At 34.7% G+C, this 17,353-nt stretch overlaps 2 protein-coding genes across 2 annotated transcripts; both read right to left on the bottom strand.

The window, feature by feature from the left end:
- Positions 1-225: 225 nt before the first annotated feature.
- Positions 226-2,015, bottom strand: LOC141678672 (THO complex subunit 6). Its single transcript, XM_074485027.1, has 3 exons — positions 1,724-2,015; positions 1,486-1,625; positions 226-1,288 (listed from the first exon to the last, which is right to left on the bottom strand). The coding sequence occupies exons 1-3, from the start codon at positions 1,919-1,921 to the stop codon at positions 499-501; spliced, it is 1,128 nt and encodes a 375-aa protein (XP_074341128.1). The 5' UTR covers positions 1,922-2,015; the 3' UTR covers positions 226-498.
- Positions 2,016-4,928: 2,913 nt separating this feature from the next.
- LOC141680253 (uncharacterized) lies at positions 4,929-5,446 on the bottom strand. The gene is made up of 2 exons (XM_074486530.1): positions 5,168-5,446; positions 4,929-5,069 (listed from the first exon to the last, which is right to left on the bottom strand). The coding sequence occupies exons 1-2, from the start codon at positions 5,444-5,446 to the stop codon at positions 4,929-4,931; spliced, it is 420 nt and encodes a 139-aa protein (XP_074342631.1).
- Between the last annotated feature and the right edge of the window lie 11,907 nt (positions 5,447-17,353).

The following is a 17,353-nucleotide window of genomic DNA, read 5'->3' as shown; positions in this document are numbered from 1 at the left end:
AGTGTTACATACGTTTGGATTACGGACTAGGCTTCTATGCGAACACTATTCGATAAATTTTAGTTCTATTCTGCTCAAAGATGGAAATACTTGCAGATATTGCACCTGACCTATAAACAGCAGGCGTGGTGTAACAAATTTCCTGTGGTGATGAGGAGTTGTATCAAATGAGTTCTAACTTCTTAGCATGAAGGCTGCTGTTGAAGGTGCTGACATTACCGAAAATGTGAACACACAAAAAAATATTCAAAAATCAGATTCAAACATACAGATACAACAGAGGATTCATATCTTCGGCACCAAGCTGCTACTTCTAAAAATACACATAGAACTTAAATTCCAAACCACTTTTTGAATCTTCTAGACCAGGTTAGTTCTGAAAATATAAAAAACTGTGCTTGGAAATTCTGGGAAAACCTATCCCATAACAAATCCAACTAAACTCATTCTTGAAATATTAGAAGACGGACTTCAGTGAAGGGGGTCTCTTCCCTGGCATCATAAGCATCTGCACCGAAATGTGCAAGAGTGGCTTCCAAACTGTGAAAGGACATCAACAATGCCTCCGTAACCAGCAACAGCAGTAACCCCTGATGGATGCAAGGAAGCGGAAAATACTGACTGAGGAAAGCATTGAATCTGAGAAAGAATTGCTCCATTCATGTTAAATCTGCTTACTAATGGTTCTGCTCCAACAGCTACAATTTGATTACCATCAAAAAATATATCTTGGATATTGGCATTCATTCTAGTCTGTGAAATGCACTCACAAGCAGGAAGATTCCATACAGATAAGGTCCGTCCACTGCCACAAGCCAACCAGCTTTCACTCGCATCAAGAGCAATACAGCTGACATGTGGGTGGAACTCTTTCAGCTTCTTATCCTTGTATTGATTAATTACTCGAACACACTTTCCAGACTTGCAGTCCCATAGTCTTGCAGTACCATCCTCTGACCCAGTTATAATCTGATTGCCAGATTTACGGGTGATAACGCAATGCAAGTAGTCTGAATGGCCCTTAAAAACTGTCTTGATCTCACTTTTTTCCACATCCCAGCAATATGCACGAGAGTCACCGGTGGCAACATAAATACATCCTCCCTGATCATCAACAGCAATGGCATTGTTTTCTGGTACAGGGGAGAGAGAATTCCAAGGACCTTTGTGCTGGGGGTTCACAAATTCAAGAATTGGCCTCAAATGACTTCCTTGTGATGAAACCTCAACCTCGGGATTTGACATATCCTTCCATTTCCATCCTCGAATACAACCATCATCACCGCAACTACACAACATTAATTTATAATATGGAATTGCATCAATAGGAAAAGATATGACATAAGCTTGTTCTTGAATATAATAAGATTAGTAAAAATTTGATTACAAAGGCAGGCATTACAATTTACAAAGCACAGAAAGGCACTACTAGTGTTGGCGCATAGAAATATATATATAAAAAAAGAAGCGGAATATAAAATGTACCTAAGCAACAAAGAGTGGTGTTGAGAAGAAGCATAAAATTTGACATCGTAAGCAGGTCCGTCATGAGCTTTGAGGAAGCAATTTGGTTGTGCTACTAATTGTTGATGACTAGCATTTTCGAAACTCAACGGCTGCTGATGCTGCATCAGAAAGAGGGGGGGGGGGGTTAGAAGAGATAAGAAAAATGAAAATACAAAAATGTCTAAGAAGAAGAAGAAGAAGATAGATATATACATACAGAAAGTAAGGAGGAGATGGAATAGGAAGCGATGGAGCCGTCACTGGAGGCGGCGACGATGAGATCGGGATTAGAATAATTAGGTTGGGGCGGAAAGGCAGTTCTGAAGATGGTAAGAGTAGGGTTTAGTCTGTGTTGTAAAAGGGTGTGTTTGTAAGATTCTTCATCCCAATTTCTGCAATCTACGCTTCCCACCATCCCCTCCTCCACCAACAACAAGCCCCTCCGATTATTTTGGGTGGAATTTGATACTACTATGCAGTACTACAGGTTATTGTTTTCTGAAAAACAAATTACCAAAAAAAATCCTGTTGGTTACCACTTTTCCAAAATAGTTGTTAACACTTTCCAAAACAAAACAAAGTTAAAATAAATATATTTTATTTAAAAAAATTAAATCATGTATTTAATATAATTACAAACTCTTTGAATGATAATCCTACTTGATTCCGCGATCGGAGGACTTTTTATTACTTTAACTATTTAGAATTTGAATCTATCAATAACACGATATATAAATTATTAACTTTGTCATGAATTTCAATAAAACATATTTATTATCTGCTATAATTTAATTTTATATAATAAAAAATAATTAAATAATAAAAATTATAATCAGACCGTGCGTTGCACGGGTTATAGGCTAGTATTATATAATAGACGAAACATTAAAAGTTTGGTGGTGGTCGGTAAGTACTTACTTAAATTACTTAATTACCCTTATTTAATTATTTAATTTAACTATTGGGTCGATCAACTCCGATTATAATGGATATTGAAGTCAATTTTCTCTATTACTTTACCAATTTCAATTCTATTTTATATCAAACTCTATATCATTATAATTTATATTAAATTCAACTTCTTCTACCAATTTAAATTTTAATTCATATCGAATTTATATTATTCTAATTTATTACTTCGGACTAAATTAAATTTAAGCATACTACATATAATTTTTAATATTTAGTTGATATATAATGTGACTCTAGTTAAGATAAAATAATAATACTATTAATCCCTCTAAAAAATTATACTAATGAATTTGGATAAACAAAATAATATATTTTACTTATACATGATAAAAAAAATTATATAATTGATTTAGACTAACACAAAACTAAAATAAAAATACAATTCGACCAACAAAAATAAAATCATATATACTAATTACTCAATCTAAAACAAAATTATCTTATTGATCCAAACTTTAAGAAAAATTAAAAATAAACTAAAAATAATTAGTTTGATTTGGTCGGTGTATTGAGCATTGGGTTATAAAATAATGTAAACCACTAGTCCGAGATAAATCAAATTAATATTACACTAAGTATAATTCGTATCCTATTGATATGAACTAAAAAAACAAATTTTAATTAGAACATAAATATTATTTCTTCTAAAATACACATAAAATTATCAATAAAACTATATCGTTCAATCAGTAATATTATCTTTTTCAAATATCTTTTATAGAGTTATAGTTAATCGATTAAGTAATTGCTAAAATAATATTTTTTTAAGGTCCCAACATAATAAAGACATTATATTTTTATCCTCAATAAAATAATAATTTCGTTATAATAATATTTCCTCACTTACCAATGCTATCACTTTAAATAAGTTTAAATGTTCTAAAAAGTTATGAACATATACGTCTACTAATATAATTATCATGAAATTATATCATTTAAAGTTTTAAATGAACAAAATTAATAATTGAATTCAATATATTTTTTTAAATAAATATATAATATTAAAAAAATCGGTGTCATCCGTGCATCGCACGGGTTTTAAGCTAGTATTTTTTTAATAATTATACTTATATGTTTTTTAAGTATATCTATACCCGTAGGCAGGACAAAACCTGACAACCTTCCGTGTCTCCACAAATGTTCCGTGTATTTTCGAGTTTTCGTGTATCAAGTCTTAAACCCGAACCGGATCGTGTACCTCTTTGGTGACACTAACTTGGGACTAATATATTCTTATTTACCCGATTTAGTACACTACACGAATTACATACGAAAAAAAATAATTGTTAAAAAATGCAATAAAACAAAAACAAAACAAACATACTCAGTATATCCCGCTTTCGCAGGGTCTGGGGAGGGTAAGATGTACGCAGCCTTCCCCTCATTCATAAGAATGAAGAGGTTGTTTCCCGAAAGACCCTCGGCTTATGTGTGTGTATGTGCACAATATATAAAAGTGTAAAAATTCCAAATAAAATTTTTAAATTTGATGGTATAATTTAAAAATAGATCAAGACAAACCTTAGCCTATGGCATTATTCACATAGGACTTACATGTATCTTGTAAATTCTCCGTGCCAGGAAAACCGCTGATAACTGCAAGAACCGTTTTCTTGTATGTAACTTCAGCCCTCAACCAATCCATATCTTTTTTCTTGATTTTTTCACCCATGGACAATAAAGATGACAACATCTACTATGACTATGACTCGGAGAACTGTAAATCAAATACTTCCTGTGCTAAAGAGACAATACAATCGATCTCCAAATACAAAATCCATCTATCCCAAAAGTTAATCAACTACTCTAATCCGCCTCCTCCAAGACCTTCGATCTAATACTATTTCACTCTGAAGGTTTAAAAAATGCAAATCTAGTGAAAGTAGGTTATCCCAAGTTCTTCTCGGTCATCCTTTCCTTCTCACACCCGGTAACACCAAACCTTCAATTCTCTAGACTGGGGCTGATATACATCTCCTCCTTACATGCCCAAACCAGCACATCCTACTTTCCCTTACTTTTTTTATTATAGAAACAACTCGTAGTTGCCTTCTGAAAAAACCAATCGGCAATCTATCTAACAAGGTACGACCACAAATCCAACGCAACATCCTCAATTCCGCTACCTCGAGTCGATGTTCTTGAGCTTTCGTTATCGCCCAACATTCCGCCCCATACAATAAAGCTGGTCTAATCGCCACTCGATAAAATCTTCCTTTTAACCTTAAAGGAATTTTTCTATCACACAGTACTCCTGAAGCCGCCCTCCACTTTAACCATCCAGACCGAATACAATGAGTTACATCTGCATCTATCTTACCATCTTTATGAATCATAGATCCCAAATACTTGAAACTTTCTTTCGAAACTAATAAATGCCCTCCAATTCTAACATTGACTCCCTCTTCGACTGGATCATTACTAAAATTACACCACATGTATACAGTTTTTTAATGACTAACACGCAAGCCTGAAGTCTCCAATATCACCCTCCATTGTTCTAACTTCTCATTTATCATCGACTTTGTATCACTAATAATAACTATATCATCCGCAAAAAGCATAACCAGGGGACAATATCCTGAATTCCTCTAGTGAGCACATCCATAATTATAGTGAATAAAAAAGTACTTAATGCTGATCCTTGATGAAGTCCTATCTTGGCCGGAAAATACTGAGTATCTCCAACCGGAGTCTTGACACAAGTCATCACTTGAGAATACATTGCTTGAATTGCCCTCACATATATCCAGGACACACCTTTACTATCCAAACTTGTCCAGATTACGTTACGCGGAACACTGTCATAAGCTTTTTCCAAATCGATAAACACCAAGTGCAGGTCACTACTATGTTCCCTATATTTCTCCATTAAACGCCTAAGAAGATGAATCGCCTCCGTCGTCGACCTACCAGGCATGAAACCAAATTGATTTTCTGACACTGTAACCCTGCGTCTAAGCCTCATTTCAATCACTCAATCCCATAATTTCATAGTATGACTTAAAAGTTTAATACCACGAAAATTACTACAATTTTGAGCATCACCCTTATTCTTGTAAATCGGAATAACCATACTAAGTCTCCATTCCTGTGGTATCATACCCGTCCGAAAAATAAGATTGAAGAGTTGCACAAACCACCGCACTCCCTCCTTACCTAAACACCACCATACCTCTTTCGGTATTTCGTCTGGCCCCGTGGATTTGCCTTTACCCATCTTCTTTAGAGCCCACTCAATCTCATCACCAATTATAGGTGGAATATTAGAATCCCAACGTGCTTGACAAATTGTTTCTCCCTTCATCGCCGCCCCACTCAAACAAGACTCATTAAATAACTTTCTGAAATAGTGATAACATCTACATTTAATATCTCCGTCCTTAACTAACACATGTGCATCTTCATCCTTAATAAATCTAACAAATCCCAAATCTCGTTGTCTCCATTCTCGCTAATTTATAAATTCCATTTGCTCCCTCATTTGTAGATAGCCCTAGATACAGTTCTTCATAAGCCTTATCATTCGCCTCCCCAACAGCCTTCTTGGCTAGACGTTTTGCTTCCTTATAAATAGTTTTGTTAAAAAATGCAATAGATAATTAAATGGTGAAGTGTTCACTTACGTAGTCAAGGAACAATAAAATATATTTAGTATTTACAATTATATATATGTTATTTAGAATATATAAATTTTATAATTGGTATTTAGTATGTATATATATTATATATTTTTAAAAATTTATTTACTTATTTATTCTGTGTACTTTCGTTCCGTGTCATGTACCTACATTGGAAACCCAAATTCAACACTAATTATATTCGTATTTTTGCGTGTTCGTGTATTTTTTTGTTCGTGTACCAAATTTTCGAACTCAAGCACTAATTATTCGTGTCATTTCGTTTAGTGTTCACGTGTCGTATACCAATATTGTCATGTCTAGGTAGGACTGTCAATGGATTGGAAATTCGGTCTGATCCGATCCGATCCAAAAGCTAATGGAGCGGATATGGATCACTGAAAAATAAATCTGATCCGAAAAAAATCTGATCTGGATAAAATCATATCAGATAAGTATATGATATGAATTTGATACGATCTGATCCGTTAATAATTTGATCCGGTTATTATATATATATAAATAAATAAATATTTATCATAAAATACTTAATATTTTTAATAAATATACTATATATTTTATAACATAAGATTGAACGGATGAGAAGAAAATGGAAAGACATCTTGCATATATTTTCATGATAATTTCTTTTTAGACAAATAATAAAATATCATCTGTCATTTGAGATACTATACTGTTAGATAATGAATTACACATAGAGGGGGGTGAATGTGTGTAAAAACCCGTAATAGGGCTATTTTATGCTAGAAGGAGGGTTAAATAACTTTATTATCGATTTAAAAATTGTTATGGCATTTTAAAATAATTTATCCCTTTTTAAAACTTTACCGAGTGGTTATGCAGTTTATATGTGTGAAAAAATAAAGTGCAAGGAAAGAAAATACCAAACGGTGATTTTATCCTGGTTCGCGATGCCGCAACCTCTAATAGATTCGCTCATCCCTACTCCAGTCCCCAAGCTCCTCTCCCGGACTCGGGATTTTCCCTTATAATAAACTCGCTCCTTTAGTAGGTGGAGAAGTCTTTACACCCTTACAAGTATTTGTATTGGTGCGTAACACAAGGGTCACCACCTCAAAATAAATATAATACCTACATAACTTATCTTAGACAATAACTACCCGCTATTTCTTCAAAGTTGTTGTAGAACCTTTGTGTGGACTTGGCTTCCTTAGCTTTTGTCGGTCTTGGATCTTAGTGATCCGGTCTTGGGTCTTTCTTCTTCCTCACGGTGCAAAGACTACTAACTCCCCTCTAGTACTTCTAGGACTTGGGTCTTAGAACAAGAATCACCTCACGTCACTTCACCTCACTATAAAACTAATAAGACAATCCACGAAACAAACCAAGTATAGTAAAGATGGTTTGAACTAGTATGTTACTGTACTAGCCCACAAATAGTATAATATTCAAATAAGAATATTAAAACTAAATAAGAATACTTGACTTAAGATAATAAATGGTAGTCCAAGTATTTTTATAATTACTCCTTTATAAATTAAATGAAGTTGTGGAGTAATATGAGAAGTCTTTTTTTATAAAGCACTTATAGATTATGACTTCTTTAGTATTCTTCTTTTTTCGATTACATATTTAAAAATTGAAGAATACTTTAGTTACAATCTCGGAATTGTAACTTATCATTTACGCTCGTAAGCTTAAGGATTTTAGTATACTTATGTTTTGATAATTATGTAGCCAAAGTATACTTTTAACTTCAAGCACTTGTATAAGTTTTATAAGTCTTAGCCAAGATCCAAATAAGAGAAATGCAAGTAATTGGCGTAAGATCATGCTTTTGAAGTTTAGACGAATAATTACGAATAGTTTATATATATATCGAATAAGAACCCCACGGAACACTGAAAGATGTTAGAAGGGGCTTATACGATATTTCTCGTAATGGTTTATATACACGATATGTGTTAGCCAAGATCCAATTAAAGAGCGTGAAATTAATTGGCTAACTCGTGGATTTGATTCGTCTTTAAATAACGGATGATTACGAAGTGTTTATAGATCGAGTTATAATCCCCCGGAATACTAAAGATGTTAGAAGGGATTAAACGATGCTTCGTAATATTTTATGTGCACGAAATGTGTTAGCCAAGATCCAATTAAATAACGTGAAATTAATTGGCTAACTCGTGAACTTAATCCGTTTTGATATTTGACAAATTACGAAGTATTTATAGATCAAGTTATAATCCCCCGGAACACTAAAGATGTTAGAAGAGATTAAACTTATGCTTCGTAATTATTTTATGTGCACGAATATTTGTTAGCCAAGATCCAATTAAATAGCGTGAAAATAATTGGGTAACTCGTGAACTTATGTCAAATAAAATCTTACCCTTGGAGATTAAGTACTTATCTTTATAGATCTTCTTGTTGAAATGATTTTTACGAAGATCAAGTACTTATTCGAATTTCGAGTTCGAATCTTAGTTCTCTTTTCCCTTGAAAACTTTATTTATAAGAGCTCTTGTATTAGAGATTAAGATGAAGTATAGAAGTTAAGTACAAAGCTCAAATAAAAAGAACTCAAATAAGAAGCTAAAAGTTACCACTTTCGAAGAACAGTCGGAAAAGTTCGCCGAAAAAATTTGTCAGAGGTTCGGTAGGATTTTGGCACTTTGGTCGAACTTGGGCAGCCCTTCGGGAGGCCGGGAAGTGGTAGTGGATGAGCTCACTTGGTGGGATAAAGATTGGTTGGATGAAGCTAATCTTGGTTTTCAAAAACCTTAAATATATCTAAGTATATAGAAGAGAGAGAAGGTTTTTGAGAAGAAGTGTGTGTATAGAATTTGAAAGAGATGAAGAGAGACACTTCTTGAAATAATATATCGAAGATATCCTTTCAATGTGTTTTTGTATTTTTATGCTTTTCTTGAAGTATTTATGATTTGAACAAAGTAAATGTAAATCTTGCAGTCATATGTGTTAGTACTGAAATTAAACAGACAATAGCAGTGAACCTAGATCTTTCAAAACTCACTTAATTTTATATTAATATTAAGAATGTTTTGCTAAAAAAATTCTAGGCTCTTTGTTGATAAAGAGCTTAGCTACTTCCTTGAGAGAAATACAAGATTTTCTTTTCTAAATTGTTACTTCTAACAAAAGACCAGTGTTAAATTTATATCATAGTTAACTATTGGTTTACACAGTGTATAATAAGAGATACTGTTCACTTTAGTAAACTGTAACTTATCATTTCCATTTTAGGAAAAGTATATCTTCAATTTCTGGCTTAGCATATCTTTGCATAGTTAATCTTCACCTTTGATCTTGCACACTCTTCAAGCTACTTTTTGTATACTTGTCAATCCAGCCGGTAGGATTGTTTGTTGATTGTTAATCTTGGCTATTGAATTGGTCTGTAATTTGTACTTTGATATTTTACCTCGAGATCTCCAGTTAGGCATACAGAGAACTTGACATCTCGATAAGTATAATGATTTATCGAGATCTCTAATACTCTATAGGTGATTTAACTTGTAGAGGTCTCTGAGTTCTCTATAAGAGAATTTAGCTTGTCGAGATCTCTTCACTTCATGTCTTCACTTTGGCTTATCGATATCTTTGAGTTCTCTAGTGACTTGTTGACTTGTCGATAACTCAGAGTTCTCTAGTCAAATTTAACTTGACGATAACTCAGAGTTCTCTAGTGAATTTACACTTGTCGATATCTCTGAGTTCTCTAGTGAAATTTGACTTGTCGATAACTCAGAGTTCTCTAGTAATTTTTGGCTTGTCGATAACTCTGAGTTCTCTAGTGAAGAGATGACTTGTTGATATATCCAATCTTCATGTCTTCAATTTGGCTTGTCGATATCTCTGAGTTCTCTAGTAGCTTTCCTGAGTTCTCTATAAGTCATTCTGGAGTTCTCGAATGACTTCTCTATAACACTAAATCTGTGACTTGTAGAAATCTTGACTTAGAACATTTTTCCCAAAATAGACTTATTCAACTCCAAACTTCTTCATAATTCTTCTGAGGTATGATCTTCTTAATCTTCTTCCAGATTGAATTTTTAGGCTTGATACTATTTAAAAAAAAAAAGATTCCAGTCTGCTCCTTTGACATTTTTACAGACTTTAAATATTATAAAACAAAATGCCATCTAAGATTACAATATAACTTACTTAGGGTTGTCAATTTGACTTAGTTTTGTTAAAGTACAGGCATGTCTTGCACAACAATCTCCCCCAATTTGTGAGAATATTGCTTGACACAAATTCATGCCTGTTAACAAGACTAACCCCAAATTATAATGGAAAACAAGACTGATAGAAGAATTGACATAATTACAGCAATGTACATTAGATGATTTTGAGTTGGGTAATTACAAGCATTAGAGAAAGACTGGAACTTTTGATTCTTCTCTAATGAGGTCCTTTAAATATACAAGAATTTCAAGTTCCTCTATGATTGGAGTTCCTGTTAGAGCTTCTATCAGTTTGAGTTTGTCTTACTTTAGATAACCATCTAACATTTTAATTCTGAATTTTAAAAATGAGTCAGCTTTTACATTCAGAAATCTTCCATCTTTGGAGATTCTGCTCATCCCTTTTGCTTTGAGTTCCTCAGATCTTTTAATTTACATTTCAATCTCTTCATCATACTTCCTCTTTTTCTCCTCATATTCTGCTTTACCCCTTGCTCTTCTTTCCTCTCTTGCAATCAACCATTCAGCTAGAACTGATCTCCATGCTCTTGTAGCAGTGTCATTATCCTTCAATAAACTTATCACTCTCTTGATTTCTGTTGGAGAGAGAGTGTCCATCAAATTGCTGCCAAGAAAAGTGAAGGACCCATCTTGAAAGTAGATTCTCACTTTCTTTAGAGTAACAACACAGACTCTAATTATTTCTTCAACTAGTTGTTGAAAATAATCTTCATCTGAACAATACCAGTTTAAGGGTAGAAAATCATTCTGCTTGAAATAATTCCAGATGGCCCTTTCAGTAACTTCGAATTTTTCAGTAGGCTTAGCTTTCTTAGGTTTTCTCCCAACAGACTTAAAATGAGTTTTGTGTGATGGTTTGACAGAAGGTAGGTCTATGATTTTCATGAGAGATGTTTGTCTTGTGGTGATTGAGATTTTTAGAAAAGAGCTAGCAATGTCTGTATAGAAATTTGGGCTTAGAGGTTTGAGGTGGTTTGATGTTTGAGATTGTTGACTCTGAAGGTTGAGCTAAAGGTTGAGCTAGTTGTGTTTGGATTTTTAGGGTTTTTTGTGGTTCTGAGCCATCATGATTCTTCTTGCTTCTCCTCTCACTTCTTCTCTTCTTCTCATCGTTCTTTTTTCATTCTCCTTCTTTTTTCCTTGACTTTTGTCCTTGCTACCAGTTGCTTTAGAGGCTTGACTTGGATTTGAGCCAGAAGGCTTTTGTTTGTCATCCTTCTGCTCATCATCATCCTCAACTTTCCTTAATTTGAATTGAGTATTTGGCAGCATGGTGTCAGCATTGACAAGGTATCCATCCAAGATTTTTATCATCTCCACATCCTCTTGCTTCTTGTTTATTTTACATTTAATTCAGTCTGTATAGTCATGATCAGCTTCATATTTGATCTGACACAGTGTTTGGGAACAAGAAGATGTCATGCTTGACTGGTTGTTAGACAAACATAAACTACTCCTTTGTGTGGATATAGATAGGCTTCTGGAAAAGCTGATATTTGTGCCTTTTTGAGCTCTTGGAGAAGTTGAGTGTCTTCTGGAATAACTTGTTTCATTCTGTCAATCATTATGTCCAGTTCAAATGATCTTAGAGTTTGAATATTTGGGAGAGACACCTGAAGACACCTGTCCACACCACCATCATTAATGTTCACAATAATTCTCTTTACCAGAAAGTCGTTAATTTTAACTATCACTGCCCTTATGAAGTTTATGTTCTTGCCCAAAGTTTTCTTGTAGGTTAAGTAGTTGTTTTTAGGGACATTCTTAGTACTGCAAGAAGTTCACTGAATTATTGGTCTTGATTAGGTCCTTCTACAGCCTTGAGAAGTCTTTCCTTTTCAACATCCACATGAGAAGAGCTTTGAGCACCCTGAATAGGCTCTTTAGATTTAGCTTTAGCATCCCTGGATTGTTGAATCCTAGCCTCAATCTCCCCCTTAGTATTGGTGATGGGCCTGATTAAGGGTGATGGGATTTCTTGCCTAATTTGTTTAGGTATGGAAGGCAGTGGTATATTGAGCTTCCCCATGATGGCCCCCAAAGCTACTGAATTTTGCATTTGGAGATGCTTATGAGAGTCCACCAAGGTCTGGATGTCTGATTGTTGACTCTTGACTAGAGAAGTCAAGGCTTGGACTCGTGCATTGAGAGAAGCATTAGAGGTATGTAAGTCTGAGACTTGTTGTTGGAGAGTTTGGATTTGCAGATTTCAGAGGTGGATCCAGGCTGATAAGAGCTTGTAGATATTTAGGAGCCAAAAGTTGCTTCCACAGCCTGTTTGATGCCATTCGTGAGCAAAGCTGAAGGCTCATATCTGCTTTGGTGAAGTTGTTCCAGCTTGACCTTTGTGTCATTTGAATGAGTGATTTGCTGTTGGACAACTGCATGAAGAGAAATGAAGGATTGTTTGAGATTTTTGACTTCTTTTTCAATGGAAGTAAGATCCATCCTTGACATCTGATCAGCAAAATGCTTAAACTTGGAGGTGATATGTACTTGAGATGGTATAATCTCATCCATTTTATCCTTCATAAACTTCATTATCTTGTCTTCATGACCAGTCAGCTTGAGTTCTAGAGCTTTACCAAATAGGTGAAAAGCTTTGAGTTGAGCTTTATAGACCTCAGTGACTGCATCATAAACATCCTGTGGAGTCAAGGCCTTGGAATTGCTTCCAAGAATAGTGACATATTCATCTCTAAATCTAGCCAGGACCTGATCCATCTCCAACATAAAGTCTTTAGATAGCCATGCATCCACATTTCCATCTGTTTCTGCATCATTCACAATCTTCTCCTTCTATTTTTCAACATCTTCATTGTATGTGAGCATAATGGCTTGATAGTCTTGATTGCTCATGTCTGAAGTGAGTAGATGATGTGACATGTTTGCTAATCCAGAAATCTTCTAAACTTGAAGATCATCTACAGATGTAGGTTGAGAGTCAGATTCGTGCAGCCATTGAGAGAGAATGTGTTGTTGTTGAGGTTGTGAGGTTGAAGGTTAAGCTGTTGAGGGATCAGAACCACCTGTGACTGAAGTCACAGTTTTACTCACAGATTGCTCTGTGTTTATGACCAGTTGTTGTTCCACACTAGTTGTGAGAACCTCCAATTGAATTGGAGGGGATTTGACTGGGTTACTGTCATGTGCACCAGTCTCAAACCCTTGTGCTTCTTGTAAAGCACTGTCACATGAATGTGATAAACTTGCCTCTCCCATAGCAGGGTCATTGGTAATCGTACTCCTAGCATCAACTGCTAATGCAATTTCTGCTAGGGTTTTGAGGGGAGTTGTTCCTTGTACAGGAACCTCCAATTAAATTGGAGAGGATTTAGATAGCTCCCCCTCAGGAGTACTACCCTCAAACCTAACAGCCTGTGAAGGCTGATTTGCACATGAAGGTGCATTTGAGACATCCATGGGTCTTCAGTAAAAACTGATGAATCCCTCATGGGTTTGATGGTGTCATCAAGGTCTACCCCAGCTAGTAGCCTCTCATCATCTGAATGTAGTGTCTGGGTGGTGAGCAAGGTTTCTTGAACCAAGTCACTTGATTTAGCTTGTACTTGAGAAATAGATTCAAGTGCAGTATGGGAAGAAGAAATTTGAAAGATTAGAAGTTTTGTTCAGAAGTGAGTGTTGGCAGCTCCCCCTGAATAGGTGAGGGAGCTTCAATAGATATGCTCTCACTGTGTGTGCCATCCTTATTTCTCCTACTATACACTTGAATTTCTTCAGGTGCAGGCTATGCAGACTCTATACAGGATGCATTGGGGTGAATGCTCTTTTCAATAGACACACCCTGTTGAGAGGATGAATCTAGAGTCTGTTTAGTCCCCATTTTTACAACTGCATCCTTTTGGGAGGATATAGAGGTAGCTTGAGTGGTCAGCTCAGATTTCTTACTCTTATTTGTTCTCTTGACCGATGGTGACTCGGTTTCAGTTTGGTCCTCACCACTCTCATCTATTACTGTTAGAGTAATTTTCTTTCTCTTTTTTTTACTCACTACACCCTTTTGAGAGGATGAAGTGGTTGGTTTCCTAGATACTATTGGTTCTGAAAGAATAGGCTCAGCATGGGTAGGTTCCTGTGGGTTTTCCTGTGTTTGTGCTTTCATAGGCTCAGGAACCATTGTTGCACTAGGTTGACTTGCACTAGTTCTCATGTCTGGCATAGAATAAGGGTAATTCTTAAATCTTTCAATCATGAAAGGTGTTAACTTAAGACTTACTGGAACCTTATTCTTAGTAAGAAGTGATCCAAATAGAATTTTAGATACTTGCTTACAATTGCCAATTAGTGACCTATTTACTCCCTCTAGCATATGTATGTCATTAACTTTATAGTTTAAAGCTGACATAATAAATCTAAGTAAAAAATTTCTTTACCTCTTGACTTTAATGACATTGTTATCCTGGTGCTCAATTCCTCCAGTATGTAGTGTCCTACATTGATCTGTTTGTTGTTGGCCATTGAGTAGACCAGCTTCTGGATAACACTTGATATGTTGTCAAACCCTGACTTCTTGGAAGTGAAGGCCTTATTACTAAGTCAAAAAGAAAGGACCATTCCCTCCTTAGATGCTTCTTGTTCATGCTGGCCAGGTTGATCTTCTCAGAATAATTGATGAAGTCCATGAATTCATACAACTCATCCTGAGTTGGAGTCTCCACCAGCTTGTCAATAGGGATTTCTAATGCCATATTGACATCATCCTCAAGGATCTCCACCGGTTTCCCTTTGATTGTGCAAATTACCATAATTGTTGAAGCCTGGTTCTAATGCACAATTATCCTTGTTGTTGCTGAGCTCCAAAAATTCCCTAACACATCCAAATACAACACATGATTAGCAGTAAGAGCTCCTATAAAGTAGGTCTCAGATAGGAACTTGACAAAACATTGGAAAATTTCAGGTGCTTGGTTTGCATCCAGAAATGCAAGGAAGTTAGTCTCCTTTGGGATGAAGGGTACAGTGTTGTTGGCTTCCATTGATATGAGTATGAAGTTTAGTGGGTAAAATAAGTTAGTGAGAAAGGAGTAAAAACGAGAGAGAAATTGGTTTTGGATTGAAAAGCTAGGTCACTTGATATCTCGAAAGTTGTAAGTATGTATATGTATCGAGATGTCTGGGTATTTATAGTAAAAGCAAATGACTTATCGGGAAGTCAAAAATAGACGTTTGAGTTATACATATTAAGAAGTCAGTTTGAGAAGGTGAATTATATATCGAGAAGTCATTTTAAATTAATCTTATTGAGAGCAAAAATTGAATTATCGAGATGTCAAATAAATACCCAGTTTGTCCAAAAATGGACTAAATTTGATTCCAATTATTATTTGAATAAATTCAAAATAAAATCAGAATAATTTTGCCAAAAGTATTTTACCAAAATAATTTATTGAGTTAAATTATTTTAGTTCTGAGTTATCTATAAGTCAACAAGAATACTTGTAGAGAACTCTGTAAGTTTAAACTTATAGAGAACTCTACAATGACTTATCGATAAGTCATAATAATGTTTATCGAGAAGTCACTTGAGAAGTCAGTAAATTGACTTATCGAGAACTCACTCGAGAAGTCTCAAAATGACTTGTTGATAAGTTAGTTAGACTTATCGAGAACTCAGTTCTCTATATACTTTTAATCAATTTAAGTCTTCCTTGTGTTAATTTTATATAATAAAGATGTAAATTAATAACTTAGCAGTTTACTTAAAATTTGAAAAATTCCAAGTTAAATTTTTGTTTTTGAAATATAAATATGAAGATATTTCTGAAATATTTATAATTTATATTTAAGTTAATTTCCAATTAAATCAAATTAATTTTGATTTACTAGAAATTAATATGCTGCAACACATTAGCTGAGTTCTTGCCTTAGGATGAAGAATTAAGCATTCCAATTTCACCTACAAGTCTAGTGAAAGTTACTTCATCCAAAGGTTTAGTAAAAATGTCAGCTAATTGTTTTTCTGTTGGAACAAAAATGAGTTTAATGGTACCATTTGTAGCAAGTTCTCTAATAAAATGGTACCTTACATCAATGTGCTTTGTTCAAGAATGATTACTAGTATTGTCACACATGATAGGAATTTTGTGTAACACTAGCCCATAATCCATTAGCTGATTTCTAATTCAAAGCACTTGAGCACAACAACTTCCTGCAGTTATGTATTCAGCCTATTCTGTAGAAGTTAACAAAGATTGTTGTTTCTTGCTATACCAGGATACAAGTCTTTGTCCAAGAAACTGATAACTTCCACTTGTGCTTCTGTCAACCCTGCATCCAACAAAATATGCATCTGTGTAGCCAACAGCTTCAAAACCAGTTCCCTTAGGATACCACAATCTCAAGTTTGGAGTCCCCTTCAAGTATCTGAAAATTCTCTTTACAGCCATCAAATGTGATTCTTTTGGATTTGCTTGAAATCTTGCAAACAAACATGTAGCAAACATGATGTCTGGTCTACTTGCAGTTAAGTAAAACAATGATATAATCATCCCTCTATAGCTTGAAATATCTACAGTTTTACCCTTTTTATCTTTATCCAACTTTGTTGCTGTAGACATAGGTGTAGATACAGGTGAACAATCAACCATACCAGACTTCTTCAATAAATTCTTGACATACTTAATTTGGCTGATGAAGATTCCATCACTTCTTTGACTGGCTTGTAGTCCAAGAAAGTAACTTAATTCCCCCATCATGCTCATTTCATATTCACTCTGCATAAGCTTGGAGAATCGTTGGCAAAGCTTTTTATTTATAGATCCAAAGATGATATCATCCACATAAATTTGCAATAGGATCATATCATCACCATGTTTCTTGTAGAAGAGAGTTTTGTCTATAGTTTCTCTAGTAAACCCATGTTTAAGTAGGAATTCTGACAATGTATCATACCAAGTCCTAGGTGCCTGCTTTAGTCTATATAGAGCCTTGAGTAACTTATACACAAAATCTGAAATTTTGGATTTTCAATGTTAGATATATTTGAGATGTCATGTCTAATATGATTTGTGTTTAGTTTTT

Source organism: Apium graveolens, chromosome 8 (assembly GCF_009905375.1).
Source record: "Apium graveolens cultivar Ventura chromosome 8, ASM990537v1, whole genome shotgun sequence".
In the NCBI taxonomy this organism is placed as follows: Eukaryota; Viridiplantae; Streptophyta; class Magnoliopsida; order Apiales; family Apiaceae; genus Apium; species Apium graveolens.
Note: the sequence above shows the minus strand (reverse complement) of the source record. Positions and strands in the feature narration are given on the sequence as shown.